The sequence below is a fragment of the Sparus aurata genome, chromosome 21, assembly GCF_900880675.1.
Source record: "Sparus aurata chromosome 21, fSpaAur1.1, whole genome shotgun sequence".
In the NCBI taxonomy this organism is placed as follows: domain Eukaryota; kingdom Metazoa; phylum Chordata; class Actinopteri; order Spariformes; family Sparidae; genus Sparus; species Sparus aurata.
The window spans coordinates 26,331,181-26,347,073 of NC_044207.1; the positions used below are offsets into that span (position 1 = coordinate 26,331,181).

At 46.8% G+C, this 15,893-nt stretch overlaps 2 protein-coding genes across 5 annotated transcripts in view; one reads left to right on the plus strand and one right to left on the minus strand.

The window, feature by feature from the left end:
- The first annotated feature begins 51 nt into the window (after nucleotides 1–51).
- Nucleotides 52–8,970, plus strand: LOC115572082 (RNA-binding protein MEX3B). The gene is made up of 4 exons (XM_030401891.1): nucleotides 52–707; nucleotides 1,292–1,864; nucleotides 3,733–4,004; nucleotides 4,137–8,970. Exons 2-4 carry the CDS (start codon nucleotides 1,363–1,365, stop codon nucleotides 5,355–5,357), a joined length of 1,995 nt encoding a protein of 664 aa, XP_030257751.1. The 5' UTR covers nucleotides 52–707; nucleotides 1,292–1,362; the 3' UTR covers nucleotides 5,358–8,970.
- A 1,953-nt stretch (nucleotides 8,971–10,923) lies between these two features.
- LOC115572084 (protein unc-13 homolog A) overlaps nucleotides 10,924–15,893 on the minus strand; it is a 38,218-nt gene continuing 33,248 nt past the window's right edge. For 3 of the 4 annotated variants that reach the window (XM_030401895.1, XM_030401897.1, XM_030401894.1), the window contains 4 exons: nucleotides 15,563–15,619; nucleotides 14,703–14,789; nucleotides 14,440–14,596; nucleotides 10,924–14,045 (listed from right to left, as the gene is read on the minus strand). In XM_030401895.1, coding sequence (XP_030257755.1) covers nucleotides 13,757–14,045; nucleotides 14,440–14,596; nucleotides 14,703–14,789; nucleotides 15,563–15,619 — 590 coding nt within the window. In that variant the 3' untranslated portion in view covers nucleotides 10,924–13,756. The remainder of the gene's footprint in view (nucleotides 14,046–14,439; nucleotides 14,597–14,702; nucleotides 14,790–15,562; nucleotides 15,620–15,893) is intronic. The other variant, XM_030401896.1, reaches the window with a different exon arrangement.

Below are 15,893 nucleotides of genomic sequence, written 5' to 3' on the forward strand. Positions count from 1 at the left end.
AGCCATGATGAACACACCCAACCATAACCACACACACACACAAACATGTACCAATGCAGTCAGGATGCAACAACATGCATTAAAGGCAGAGAGAGGGGGGAGATAAAACCAGCCCTGCAGACTGACAGACACAATGGCAGTGACAGCAGCAGCAGCAGTGTCGGTGTCGGTGTCTCTGCGTTGATGCTCTCCTCTTGCTGCATGTGGCCTTTGAACCCATTGTTGTGTCGCGGGTGACGTCAGTGCCGTGTGCGGGAGACGGAGCGGCGTGCGCCTGGCGAGACAAAGGCGGCGAACCGACCGGGGTCAGGCAGCAAGCAGAGAGCCGAGAGAGAACCACTGTTTTTTTTTAAACTAAAAAGGTAACTGCTAACCTTGGATTTCAGCCACGGTCTCCCGGGCGAAACGCAGCATGAAGACCCAGTGACACTCCCGGGGATTATGCTTTGACTCTCCACACAGCAGAAAGAAGAGAAAAAACAACAACAGTGCCCTCTTTTCGTTTTTAGACGTTTTTTTTCCTCCTACGCCCCCCCATTTAGCGTGCTAGCTAGCTAGCCCCGCTAGCTCCTAGCGTTGCACAGCACAGCACAGCACAGGTCTCCTCCTCCTCCTCCTCCTCCTGGCTTTGCTTCTCATCTTTCTCCCCCTCTGAAGAACTGGGCGACAAGCGAAGGAGAGGACACCGTCGACAGAGGCAAGATAAAGTAAGTTCTCGCGGTTTTCGCGCTTGTTTAATTGTCATAAAGCAACAACAACAACAACGCGGCTGCCTTTGTGAATGAGCACAAGTTCCCGACTGTCAGAGACGCGGCTAGCCGAGCTAGCTGCGCTGCTCCCAAACAAAGGGGTCGACAACGTGACTGAGTGCCGACTGTGTGGGACTTAGCCTGTTAGCTCGGCGGGTTGGAGCTAACAACAGCTCATTTAGCTGCCTTTTATATACATTTTTAGAAACATACCGGTGTGTTTTTTAAGTGTGCCTGGTGTAAGTGTCGCTATGGTTTCCCACGTATGTGCCGGGGGACAGTTTGTCCGGCGGTGCCGAGGCGGGCACGCTGTCTCCTGACTCCGGCAGCAGCCTCCTGGACGTCTCCAGTTGTCAGACAAGGAGCAACAACAGACAAAGCAAGGCGCCCAAATCAACACTCCTCATGTGTGCTGCTCTCTGTTCGCGACCCGCTGCCCCTCGGTGCACAGCTCCACACCTTCTCTGTGTGTTTTAATCCTAAACAAACGCTGTATTTATTTTTTATTTCCCCCTTTTTGTGATTTTTTTTTTTTTCCCCAGGAGAGGGTGAAGCTCACTCCCAACAACACAACAAGGCATCCGTGATCTGATGTGAGATCCACGGAGAGACTATGCCGAGCCCTTTATTCCACCCCGAGATTATGGACCACGACGTGGTGATCAGCAGCCAGCACAACGGGGTCGGTCTGCCCCGGGAGACAGATCAGGAGTCGCGGGAAGAGGACCACCAAGAGGCGCTCCGCTTCGCCCTGGACCAGCTGTCACTCATGGCCCTGGAGAAGGTGGACTGTGGGGGCGGCGGAGGCGGCGGGCTGGTCGACAGCCTGGATGGGAACCAGGGTCCCGGCTCCGAAGGCTGCAACGGTGTCGGCGGAGGTGGCTACGTGGATCTACAGATGCTGGAGCACCCCAACGGGTCCCGGGACTCGCCCACGTCCTGCTCTCCATCCCCGGAGTACTACGGCTCGGGCGGGTACCACATGGCCGGCTCGCACCCCATGCTCCACGGGGAACAAAGCTCCGTCCTCTGCAACAGGAAGAGAAGTGTCAACATGACTGAATGTGTGCCGGTGCCCAGCTCCGAACATGTGGCCGAGATCGTGGGGAGACAAGGTAAAGAGTTGCTTGTTTATTGGGGGAATAATTGAGTGTTTTTTGTATGTGTTTGTGGACGTGATGTTCAGGCAGCATGCAGCCTGCTGGCTCTTTGTTTGGGTGGCTGCCTGAGAGGAGAAGGAGAGAGGAGGGTCTCTGAACTTTTACAGCCTGCTGCTCCTCTCCTCTGCTTTTAATGACTAACATAATGCGGGTTAAAAAAAAAAAAAGCCATACATCCTTTATTTACATTATATTTTTTTATTATGTATTAATAGTATGAGTATTTAGACAATGCCTTGACAGAGTGAGTGTGGTTGATGAGCAGGAGGGAGGGATGGAGGGGGAGGGGTGGGAGAGGGTCAGACAAAGCGGCAGATTGTCGGGAGTCTGGACATGTCTAGCAGCCTGCACCAAACAAAGGAAATGGACCCAAACACGCTGCTTTTCTGCGCTGCGGATCTCGAAGCGGCACCGCTGAACCCCGAGCTCACACCCCCGAGTCACGGAGGGGTTTTATTGTAGATTATTAGTCGCTTTCCGGGGCAGATTTTAAGGCAGAAAAAGGGGCAGCAGGCGCACAAAACACGGGACTGGGCGGTGTTACGCCCTGCACCCAGCGCTGTCTGCCTCGCTCTCTCCCCCGCTCTCTCCCTCCCTCGCGTCTAATCCATACGTTTTTTTAAATGTCCCCTCTTTGTCTCCGTCGACGTACGTCTTCGACTTTAAAATACAGGGGTGTTGTGGGTTCGCTCTGCCCGTCGCCGCCGCCGCGGCAGCGTTACGGCATTGTTCCCTTTGTTTGAAAAAGCCATGCTTTCTGCTTCCCAGGATGACATCACACTCCGCGCGCCCTATTGGTCGCCGAGGAGCGAGCGTCCATATTTAAAGAAACAGCAGCGGCGCGCGCGGCTGGATGCTGCTGGAGGAGCATGAGTTGACACAAGCGGTGCAGCAGATGCCAACAGACGGCCTCCTCGTGCTCCTCCCGCACACCTGCCGCGTCTTCCGCGCGCGTTCAGACAACCACGATGCGTGATTTGGCCACTAGAACTGAGATTCTGCCTTTTTTTTTTTTTTTTAAGGATGTAAATTCAGTATTTCAGTTGATTATACAATAGCTAAAACACATCTGCTGTAGTTTTAATTAATTCTACTATTCCACAATTAATCCAGCCTTCATGGAGCCTCAAATGTGTTTATGTAGTGTCCCTTTAAAAGAATGACACTTTATTATAATCTTGACAGAGATATTATTCATTTTTAATTATAATAATTCAATGTCACAGCTGCAAAATATACGCGGGATGATGATCAGAAACTTTCATACCTTCAACAGTTGCTGCAGTCATTGTTTAAACGTTTAATCCAACTGTACGACCAGTTTTGTGGTTTGTGGTGCTGTTGCTCTTTATTACACTGAGAGGTGTTTCTAATATATTCATATCAGTAAGGAGGGGCTCTCCTTGGCCCTCTCACATAGGAAGGAGGTAAATAACCTCTAAGATCCCTTATTACTAATTGTTTTCTTATGGCCCCTTGTCCACCGTTAAGTTTTAGTCTTGGGCCTTCTAGAGGAAAAGTCTGGTCACCCCCACGAATTAGAGCAGCACCGTACAAGAAATAACAGCACCACAAACTGCAGCACGCGAACCACCCACAGAGTCAAATGAACAACATAATTTCAACAATATAACTTCCACAAAGGCCTGATGTGTTGTCGGGCGTCTTTATCAGGCTGCATTAGTTTAAACAAGGTGTACTTTATAAACTTCTAAGTGTATTTTGGAACCAGTAGGTCATAACGTAACCAAACTTCTCTGTATGACTGTTATAAAGGTTTATAAAAGCCTAATCTCATGTTTATGTGTTTGTGTCCCTCCCAGGTTGTAAGATCAAGGCCTTGCGTGCCAAAACTAATACCTACATAAAGACTCCGGTCAGAGGCGAGGAGCCAGTGTTCATCGTGACGGGACGCAGGGAGGATGTGGAGATGGCCAAACGTGAGATAGTCTCCGCTGCGGAGCATTTCTCCATGATCAGGGCCTCCCGCTGCAAAGCTGGAGCTCCTGGAGGAGGAGGAGGTGGAGGAGGAGGTGGCAGCAGCGGTGGCTCTCTGCCCGGACCCCCACACCTACCTGGACAGACCACCATACAGGTACAGACACCACTCAGTCCTGCTGTTTTTGTTCGCTCTGCCTGGTCACAAAGAAATAAATGGATGTTGGGTTTAAATGTAACTTTGTGTTTTGTGATAAACATTGAAACATTTCTCTCATCTCTGATCCAGGTCAGGGTGCCCTACAGAGTAGTCGGTTTAGTTGTTGGACCAAAGGGAGCAACTATCAAGCGCATCCAGCAGCAGACTCACACCTACATCGTGACACCCAGTCGAGAGAAAGACCCGGTGTTCGAGGTGACTGGCATGCCGGAGAACGTTGACCGGGCGAGAGAGGAGATCGAGACCCACATCACCCTGCGGACTGGAACCTTTGTAGACCTCCAGGGAGACAATGACTTCCACTCCAACGGCACTGATGTCAGTCTAGAAGGTCTGGGTGCCCTGAGTGGGGGGCTGGGGGCGTCTCTGTGGTCCAGGGCTACCGGCCACCACTCTGCACCCCCTCCTCCACCTCCAGCCTCCCCACCGCCTGCTATTCCCATGTCCATGCACCACTCCTCCGGCCGGAAGATGTCCTCCTCAGTCGCCTATCACACGCACAATGGCGGCATGAGCTCAGAAACCTTCAACGCCACCCGCAAGGCCAACGATGGAGGCAGCCCCACTAGCCCTTTTAGCACAAGCTCCAGCAGTGCTGGAGGAGGATTCTCTTTTGGGGGCGACTCCACCCCAGGGCTGCCCTCTTCAGAGGAACTGGGTTTTGAGTTCAGCGCCTCCAACATCTGGGCACCTTTCGTTAACGGCGGTGCAGGCAATAAGACGGCTGGCTCCTCCCAGCAGCAGCCTCTACGTCGCAACAGCAGCGGCCTCAGCGGCGGTGCCATCACTCCAAGATTGTCTCCAACTCTGCCTCAGGACACGGGCGTGGGCCCCATGGATCATCCTTTAGCCCGTCGTGCCCAGAGCGACCCTCTGAGCACGCTCTCCTGGCTGCAGTCCGGCAGCGCAGGAGGGGGCTCCTTCTCCGGAGCGTCCAGCTCCAGCTCGGGCGGCTCGTCTACCGGCTACTCCTCCTGCTCGGCCTCCTCCCTGCCCGGCGGTTCACCCACTGACTCCGAAGGTGGCGGCAGCGGCGTGGGCCTCAGCTCCGGGATGCTGAGCCGACTGAAAGGCAGCACCGGCCCCGGGGTCGCTGGTCTGGTCGGCGTCGGCCCCGGGATCAACAGGGACTGCTTTGTGTGTTACGAGAGCGAGGTGACAGCAGCCCTGGTGCCTTGTGGCCACAACCTGTTCTGCATGGAGTGCGCCGGGCAAATCTGCCAGTCAGCCGAGCCAGAGTGCCCCGTCTGCCACACCCCCACCACACAGTGCATCCGCATCTTCTCCTAATGCTCTGGCCGGGGTTTGGGCGCGGGGGTGGGGTAAATATGAGGGGGGCAGGAAGAGGACTGAGTGGGGCACCAGCTGTGGCGGAGATGATGGAAGGATACACACTAATAACCTTCACACACACATGATGGACCATAATAAATGCATTAATAGAGATGATGATACTATACGGATGTTGATTTATTGCTGATAACTGTCAAGATGAATAATAACAATAATAATAATAATGACTTATTTTCAGAGTGAAGTTAATTGAAACTGGTCTGCAGACCTTTGGGCTCAGACAGTCTCTCGGTGGTGAACTTATGGAAGGAAACTAGTGTCTTATCTCTCTTCAGGCCTTCATTTTGAGCCGGAGCAGGCTGCACTGCTGGCCTGCCGGTCTGTCTCGACATGTCTTCATTCTGGCTTCTTCAGATCTCTGCCTGCTTTCTCTCTCACAGCCTTTCCTTTTGACACTTTTGTACTTAACAGATATTTTTCGATGAAGCTGTCAATGAGGCCTGCACTTTTCTACTCCTTATTTTAATGTTCTTGACAGAACTGTTCCAACAAACCCCCCCCTCGCTCTCTCTCTCCTCTGCTCTCACTCATGCTGTTGTTTGTGACACGACGGGGCGGGGTTGCTATTTTTCTGTAAGCGTGGAACTTTTTTAAAGGTCGGCATGTAGTCAGGCACCAAGCGGAAACAACACACCCGAGGGACCTCTGAAGGATGAATTCCTGATTCTTGTTGCCACACAAAAATTTAGCCATCCGCGATGCCAAATGAACGCTATTAATAGACGTCTCTTAATTCTCGATCAAATTCAATAACGTGTCGGATGAATTCTGATGAGTCTGCCCCGCATTTCAAATGTGGCGTCTGCATCGATTCACATGAATTATCCAGTATTAAGGAATGTGTCTGAGGTCAGTTTCTGTACGTTTGGGCAGCCTGACAATCCCTTTACATCTCTCTTTCTTGTGTGTGAGTGTGTGCGAGCGTGTGTGTGTGTGAGATCAATGCCCACTCATGCTGTTTGTTACATCAGCATGATCATGAGAAGGTTTCCTGTCCTGCCTCCCCTCCCCTCCCCTCCACTTCACTCACAGACTCGCGGGGAAGGCGATACTCTGATCCAACCACACCGGGTCGTTTTCCCCCCTCACACCCTCTCGTCTGTTACACTTAGATCGGCTCACTGAGCGTTTTTCTTACTAGTTTTCTTGACTCTCGACTGTCAAACTCTAGGAGGAGATGGGGCTTTTCTGACGCCACACGTGAATGTTTTTTGTCCAATAATAGGTTCAGGAGAGACGTCCGCTCCTCCCACAAGAAACAATAACAAGGGGCACGACTCGCGGCCCCTCTAAAAAGGAAGAAAAAAAAAAAAGAATGAAACACCTCGTACTGTTTTTTGTTTTGGTAGTTTCGGTCTTCCACCCCACTCTCGCAGCAAAGCTGTATGGCACTCTGATGACGCACCGTCACACCCATACACCGCTGGCTAAATGTAGTGCACTAAGTGGTTAGTCGTTTTGAGATTTGTCCTATGTTTCCTAGCATTACTGAGTGACTCCCGATGAGGCGGTTGCATCCTGTTTTGTGTTTGTGTTTTTAAGAATTCAGTGTGAGTTTGCAGTAACTGCCTCCAATAGTGTTAATACTGTTCGTATGATTTTTTTTGGGCGTTGTCTGCGCGATTAGCGGCCCCTTTCGAACATACATGGAATCAGCTCATAGAATGAGACAAGCCATGACGACAGGAGTTTAAACGACACAGCTAATTCTCAAAGGGCTTCCTCTTGACTGCACAGACACACGATCACATTTTTCAGGCTCACAAAAGTAGGTAGAAGTCAACTTATCCTTTTATGGCAGCTAGTAGCTAGGTCATCCAGGGCTTCCAGACACTCGTTGTGTTCAAATCCCAGCAGCTGCAGAATGTTTTGCTTGTGTTTGTTAACGATTCTTTTCTAATTGTCCCTACACAGTCATCACATGTGGATCCTGTTCGTTGGGGCGTTGCAGCCGCAGTGTGTCCTCCCCAGGTAGTCGCGGATCGTGCGGTTTTAATATCGAGGGGTTAAAAAAGGGTAACTCTACTTGAGTCAACGGGCAGTTGCTGCTGTGCTTTGGTGCTCCAGCCAGTTTCATGTTATTTGCTGTCTGACTGTTGGTTTGTTACTGAGGTGACGAGGGCAGTAGCTCCACAGAGGAATCCAATAAGTTGCTGTCCTGGTTGAGCGCAGCAGTGCACTAATTCATGTGTCCACACGTGTAGGAAGAACCTGTCCAGGAGCAAAAGAGGTAGTCCGTGCGAGGACTATCCCATGGTGCTTTGGTGCATCTCCCTACTGAAACACGGTGATGAACAGTCGGCAGTGGGGAGGCCTCGTTTAGTCCTCCAGAGCGCTGTAGACCCGACCACCCTGTTCTCATCGTGGTTGAAACGGGCGGCCCGTCCTCCTCCTGGTCGGGCCCACGATGTTGTCAAAACGTCGACGCATTTCTTTTTTCCGTCTCGTGCAACACTCCGAGCAGACGCCGGGCTGCGTGTGTGTCTGAACGGACAGATCAGCCGTGACTGTTGTGCGAGCCTGTTGAGGCCAATCTTTAAAGCCCTTCTTTAAACTGTCCGAGTCGACGTGTTCGAGGAATTAAAATGTGTTGTTGTTCGCCGGATGAGTCTGATGTAAATCCTCGGGATGTTGCACCGGGATGTTTCTGGCCAATGAGAGAATGTTAGGGTCTAATGTACAGTAGTTTAATTGTTTAAAAGAAAAAAAAAAAAGGTACAAATTTTTTCAGATCGACTGCTGATTTTTATTTTTTTTAGCCGAACGTGTCCCCCTCCCCCATTTCCTTCCTTAAGGTTTGAAAACAGGGTTTCCTGAGGCATGCTAGCCAGTGACCTCTGACCTTTTTTGTGATTAGAGGGGGGGGTGGGTGCGAAGAGAGCCACGCCAGTAAGGGGTGACAGACACCCCTCAAGCCTCCGCTCTCCTATTTTTTGCTTTAATTCTCTTTGTATGCAGAACCAAAATGTAAAACGTCAGCAAACGAGGCTTCGGGCCTGACCTGTGTGTGTGTATATACCCTGAATACAATCATTGGGATCTTGTTTTCAAAAGCAAAATGACTTAATTGAAGATAAGTGTAGTTTCTAAAGAACATGTATCATTATTTGTAAGTTAACCATCTGCATGTCTTCAAGCCACCTGGCATTAGCTAATAATTTTTAAGATAAAAAAAAAACTTTTTACACATTTTATTTTTTACAATTTATTTGCTTACCTAAATATCCCAGACAATAATGTGACCCTTTTTATTACTTCAAATTTATTTTTATTTTCCATTTTTTTTTTTTTTTTTATTATTATTTTCCTTATTTCCTGTGTACTACATATAGGCAATTTATAACAAAATGAGAAAATTATTGAAGAAATTTTAAAATTGAAATATATTTTATTTGAAAGTTTATGGACCTTTTAACCGTGAGCCGGGAGAATTGTATAATCATATGATTTGAGCTGACTTGACGGTTATGAGAAATGTATCAAGAGTTTTATTTTTTATGCTTCTTTAATAAAGTCTTGTTTTTGGTTTCATTTTTTTACTGTAAAATAAGAACTCGTGTGTTTGTGTCTTTATTTTCCATGCAGAGGAGGAAAAAAAAAAGTGCTGCAGACAAAGAGCAGCTCGCTTCATCACCACATGGTGGCAGCAAACACACACACACACACACACACACCTGCAGCAGGGCGTGAAACCTGCAGATCAGACATGTTTGTTTGAGAATCTGAGACAGTTCACGCTGCTTGGATGTTCCTGCATCTCACATTTAGATTGATTTTGGTTTGAGACGACATGCGTTGTGTTGTCAGAGGAAGAGATGAAACGATTATGAAAAAACATTTCAATTCTTCAACCCTAATCAAGCTTCTAAAATTGGAGGATCAGCTGCTTTTCCCTGTTTTTATGTCCTTATGATTGAACTTACCTGATGGTTATAATGTGCTGGTCCGACTAAATGAGTAAATTGAGGACGTCAGTTTGGATTTTTGGGAAATTCCAGTGGAAGTTATTCATTGTACTTTTAGTTTTTTGGTGTTTTTATTAACTGAAATAGTGCTAAAATTAAATGATGCCTCAATGGACTACAAATAAATTGGCAACGGTGATTATTTATGAAGCAAAAGCTCTTCAAGTGTGAGAATCTGCTGCTTCTCTTTGTCTCTTTGTCTTCGTCATGATAAAGTTCTGGCATTTTAAAGTGCAAATGTTTGATAGAGAAAATAATCAGCTGATTTAAGAACTATTACAGACTGTTAATTTCAGCTGGAATAGAAAAAAGATAAACAATTGGAAAGAAAGGAGCTGATGATTATAATCTAAAGAGCAATGTGTAGTCACAGTGTGTAGTTCTGTTGAGCAGGAACAAAAACATCTGGTTCAACTTGTGCAAAGTGGTGGTGGGTGACACCCCCCTCCCCCTCCTCCTCAGAGAGGTCAGAGGTCGCTGAGAGCAGACTGGGCTCACTGAAGTGGAGGCTGATTGTTCCAACTGAAGGTTTTGAGTCAATGCATCACCCGGCTGTCACCGCGAGACAAGAAGCAGCATCTGGTCCGACGCTGCTCAGGAGCAAATCAATTCAAATGAACAACTTCTCCAGAACTTGTTGAAGAGTCATGCACTATAAGCGTCAATGTAATAGATTACCTCAGACTTTAAAATACTTTACAGTACATTTACTCCACTACATTTAGTTTATTATTACAGTTACTTGTTACTTACCAAAGCAAAGGTAGGCCACTTTTTAAACACAATTATTTTATATCTTTTATCTTAAATGTTCTTTAAATAATGCTGAGTATCAAATAAGTCGATCCATAATTCTGCACACACACTTAAATATATGTATAATTTACTTTTAGTTGTGCTTTTATTACTTAAAGGGTCACTCCACCAACAAAAAGTGTGTTACAAGTCTTGGGGAGTAATACTAATGGGAATTGCCTCCAGTAAATTGCATTGTGGGTAATGTAGGCACCATGTTTTGAAAAGCAGTCTGACATCACACTGATAATAACACTTATGGACTCATCATGGACAGATTAAAAACAAGTGATAAATATCGATACAGCAGAACCAGAGATATCATCTGTTTCATTCCACGCAGCCTACATTACCCACAATGCAATTGAGTGGCATCACTTGATGCATTCTATCAGATTACATGCAGCTTCCTCTGACACCACAAAAGGCTTTAAACTACTTATTTCACATGCAGTCTCACTACTTAAGACCTGAAAACACACTTGTGTAGAATTGGTGGAGTTACTCTTTAAGAAGATTTATTTACAGAAAAATACTTTTTTAAATTAAGTACATTTCATAGGAGACACTTTAAGACTTTCACTTTTACATGTTTTAACAAGAAATCTGTGATTTTCCTCATCTTTTGAGTACTTTCTCCAGCCCTGCCTGTTAGAAACGTCCCACGCAGACACATTTTAAGACGTAATAACTGAATGAACCACAGTGCAGTCGTGTGACAGGAGGAATAATAAAAACAGCCGTTTAGATTGTGACACAAATGTCCTTTTAATAGGAAGCAGATCACAATCAGGCTGCATTCCAGTTTCCACTTCCTCCTCATTAAAGAACGATCAATAATGATAAGAAACAAATTAGAAACATCCTCAGTAGAAAATAATTCTCTCATGCGAGTTCTGTGTTCACACTACATTCATATTGGTTACAGATGACGTATTCACAAGCCTTTTATAAAACAAAAAACATTGATGACTTATCATTACAGAGCTTAAATCAAATCAAAAGTAAAAAAAACAAACAGACAAACAGTGAAAACAGAAAAAAAGGAACATCAAAGAGACACGTGCTGGCACGATAAAGTTTCCCATCATGCAATTGTACGTTGATTTTATTCACAGGGTGGGCGTCATTGGTCTCCACAGAGTTGTGTCGGCGTGCATGCATGCATGTGTGTCATCTTACATGTGCCCTTTTGTGCTTGAGCAGAGGTCGGTGTGGAAGTGTGTGTGTGTCTGTGTGCGAACATACATGAAGCAGGCAACCAACGAGCCCGAACTGGTTAGTTTCTGTTGTTGTTGCTTTTGTCTCGAGTCCTGGGATCACTTTCGACAACACAATGTAACTGCACTGAGCGGTCAATGTGGCGGAAAAGCTCCTTTTTTGTTTCTTTTTTAAAAGGCTAATTCACCCGCAAATCAAGCATGATTGAACCCATGATCTGTTTTATTTCAGGGGAATTTGGACGCCCAGATTTTTTTTTTTTTTTTACAAAAGGCAAGCTGTCCCTTTGACCGCAGGAAGAAGGCTCTGCTGAGGCTGAATAACATTCAGAAGCGTTGTGTGTGTGTGTTTTTTTTTTTTTTGGTAGAAATGTTTCAGTAAAGACAACATGTGACAGGCCAGCAGTGACATCTGGTGCAGCTCCACACGGTTCACTCACTGCCACCGACATCATTTCACAGAGACACCACAAGACGAGCGAGGACCGCGAGTGTTAACAGGTTCATTTTACGCACATGACGAGACTGAAACTAACATAAACGCTTGGCGGTGACTCTGATGGCTTCTTTCTTTGTTTAAAAACAAAAATATAAAACAGAACAAAACAAACTTTGAGATCCGCTTCGTGCAAATTCGGTGCTGCTAAAGGCAGAACACTTTTTCCTTCTCTCTTATTCAAAATGTGTGAGGAGAAAAAAAAAAAAAGCTTTCCAAGAGGAATGGGGGATTTTATGACTCCGTAAATAAAAAATATCTCAGTGATTTACATACAAACACAAGAAGAATCATAAGTTTCCCATTCCTCGGATCTGGATATTGCAGTTTTGCTGTGGTTATATTGACAGCGCAGTACATTTCGGGGTATGTAGGGTACAGTATATTGCTCACAATCTCAGAGCCCATTTTTTATTTTGTATTTTTTGCACACGCTCACAACCTTCACACACACGCATGCACGCACACAATAACAAAAAAAAAGACACAGCAGTGTTCACAGAGGGCTCTGCTTCATAAAAACCACACAAACAAAACCACTATTGCCTTAAAGAGGTGGGTCTGGATAACGTGTGCAGGAGGGAGGATGAGTCCTTCAGGCTTCGTGTGGCTCCTCCAGACTCTCTGAGTGTGTGTGTGGCCGAGCAGGTGGACGACGGCGGGGGAAACCTTGCGGGTCGCTTTGCCAACAGAAGCGTGGACGGCATGTATTAGTGCGTAAACTGACATCCCGGTCCACTGATCCCGTAGCCCTTTTTTTTCTTCTTTTTTTAAAGGAGTTAATGTGCACTCTAGGGGTGTGGGTGTGTTCGACGCTGGGGTATTGCTCCGGTTTGTTGTGACGTGAAGCAGAAAATGAAAAATAAAAACAGAAACTAACAAAAAAAAAGCCACGACTTTCGCTTCTATCAACACGTCACACTCAGTGTTTCTCCACCGTCGGTGTGTTTCTTCTCCACGATAATGAGTGTTAGTCAGGTCATGATTATAAAAACCGTATTGTACTGAGGGTTATATATGCACCATGCTCACACAGGTAAAATACTGGAGGCACCCATCTTTTAATGTGGGAGGGGGAGTGAATCACAGTGTTCCTGGGGTCAACATGCAGGACGTTCGTACATTTACAGGACAGACTAGCAGTGATGTCGCCCCTGGAGACTGATCTAAGGTCAGTTTGTTGTGTGTTTTTTTCTTCTTTATTTGGGATTTTAGGGGCAAATTGGAAGCTGGTCTTAGATCTGTGCCTGAACTCCATCTGAACACAACACATCACACCGTGTGGGGGAGGGAGATAGGGGGGGGGACTACGCAGAGCAAACAACTGGAGAGTTATGACGGACTGGAAGAACGACACACAGTCAGGCAGGCAAGCGGACAGACGAAGAGGACGGACGGAGGGACGTAGGGAGGGACAGAGCATAGCGAGGCGAGGACTGCTCTCCCGAAGACACAGAGAAGCAAAAGTGCAAAGTGGTCGTTCTCGATCTATTCACATGGTTTCGTTGTTCGGCGCTGTTTCCTATCACGTGGACAGTGTATAAAAGGTGTGATGTGTGTTTTTTTTTTAGGAAAGACTGAGTGAACGACTGACAAGTGCTGCTAACGTGAGGCTAACCCTAAAACTGAGAGGAGAGCGCTGTGGAAATGTCTCAAAATTAAACATGACCTTTATAAACGTATTCCTTAATGTTTGCATTGATAACATTGCAATGGAAATGTTGCATAATGTATGCAGATATATGTACAATAGAGCGTTTTCATGAGTGTGCTTGTGTATTGCACATGGTGGTCTATCTATGTAGGTGTGAGTACTATATGTGTGCATAATACTATGTCTGTCACGCACTGTGTCCCCCCTCAGCTGCGGCCCTCCTCGGCCGAGCGCTGGTCCGACTTGAGCTTGACGAACTCTTTCGCCACGTCGTCGTTGTTGCGCTGGGAGAGGATGCGCAGCACCGTCAGGCCCGTCTCGTCCATGTGGATGCGTCTGCCCAGCGGCATCCAGCAGGTGACGCTGCCCTTGCTGGCTATGTCCTTCACCTGCAGCACGCCCATGCCCACGGTGCGGTCCTCTCTGGCGAAGCAGTAGTCCTTCACACACACCTGCAGCTCGTAGCTCTCTGGACCGACCTCAGTGCCCAAGGAGCTGAAACAAGACAGAACCGCATCCGTGATTTAGCTCACGTGTTCAAGAATCTTCCTGTAGCATTTTAAAGATATAATATTTAAGGTTTAAATCGTTGAATGTCTAAAAACAGCTGGACATTTGTTGAGTTGTGTCCTCTCATCCTCTCAAATGCTTCAAACAGTTTTATCCAACGTAACGTGTGATTTGTTTGCTATAACTTCAGAGTAAATGCCAGATGATTCATCAGAGAGTGAGGAAGGACGTCTGAACCTGACTAAATATAACGGTAAGGTATTTTGTCTGTCGCGTGTTGTCCCGTCCAGCTGGTTACCAAAGCAATAACCTAAATTTAACTGAACAAGAATCTGAAACAAAGAGGAATCAATCCGCAGCAGAAATGGTGAACACTCACTACTGGACGCTTTCGGCGAACTTGGGCGACCAGGCGTTGTTCTTGGACTTGGTGGCGAATTTCCTCTTCTTGTCACTGAGGTGAGGACCGATGATGTAGACTTCGACGAAAGGCCTGAAGCCCTGCGCCTTCCATTTCAGGTCATTGGCAGCCACCACTGGAGAATCAAAGTAGGTTGAGTTAAAGCAGGAAGAGACAAGAAGTACGGAGTAATAACTGAGCGATATCAGAAAAAAATGGGACAGCCTGTTCTGCTTTCTCACCTTTCACATTGATCTTGTGTTCTCCGTTAGGCTGGGGCAGAATGTCGACGCACATGACCACCTCGCCGACCGAGTCCACTCCGGATGCTGTGAAGACACAAACAGTAAGTGGTCCATTGTGTTTGTTTGCCCATTTGTCTCTGGACGGACATAATGTAGCACAGCTGAGATATATGACGTGAAGAAAACGGGATGCATCAGCAGATTGTGAACTAAATTTAAACATGCACAAACGACACAAACACACACACACACACACACACACACGCACAGGTTCTCTGTGATAATCAGACGAGCAGAGCTTGGCTGGGTAGAGCAGATTTTGTGCCAGCTCTAATGCTGAGCAAACGGCAAACTGTAATGCAGCAATGGCTGGTAATTCGTTCTTAACACTCTCTTGACGCTGAATGGAAAAAGAAAAAAAAGGAGACATACTGAAAAAAATCCAAACTGCAACACAAGTTTCCTTCCTTCCTCTCTCCTCTTTCTCCCTTTTTGATCGTGTCTTGCACGTCCTGCGCTCTCCCTGATCTCAAGTCGCTGCTGTTTTCACCTGGTCAGCTGTTTGACTTTCTGCATGCACTCTATGTAACAGGCTTCATCGACCGCAAGCGGTCTGTGCAAGAGTCGTGCCTTTTCTCAATCGGCTGATAGAAAAAGAGTTCAAACAGGAAGCCAAAAGGAGGAAAAACAAGTTGAAGGAGAGAGAGAGAGAGAGAGTTGGGGCTGTGCCGAGGGCTAACACTGCTCGCTGTCTCTGGTTTTCTGTGGTTGATGACAGTTTGATCACACAGATGTCTGAGCTGCTGCGGGCTGCTCGGGGGGACATGCAGGTTTTACATAACACCGCTGACACGTACGTTTCTCCGGTGGTGTGTCTTCGTTGGCCGTGCACCTGATGCCTTTTCCTCCGTGGACTGAGAGGAGACAGAAGAGAGTCAGCGTCAGAAGATGGCAAACAAAACATCCATACAACTCTTTAAATACTGCCAAAGACTAAAGAGTTGTGATGATGGTTTAAAGACGTTGGTAAAAATGATGTCCTTGACAAAAAAGTTTTTGTAATTCCCCTTTTCTGCTCATCTTAAATCCATCTGTGGGTTTTTAGCATTATATTGTATGTAAATAAAACCGGTAAATGCAAATTGTAGTTGAAGTACTGCGACTGTACTTCACTGAAGGAATGAATTA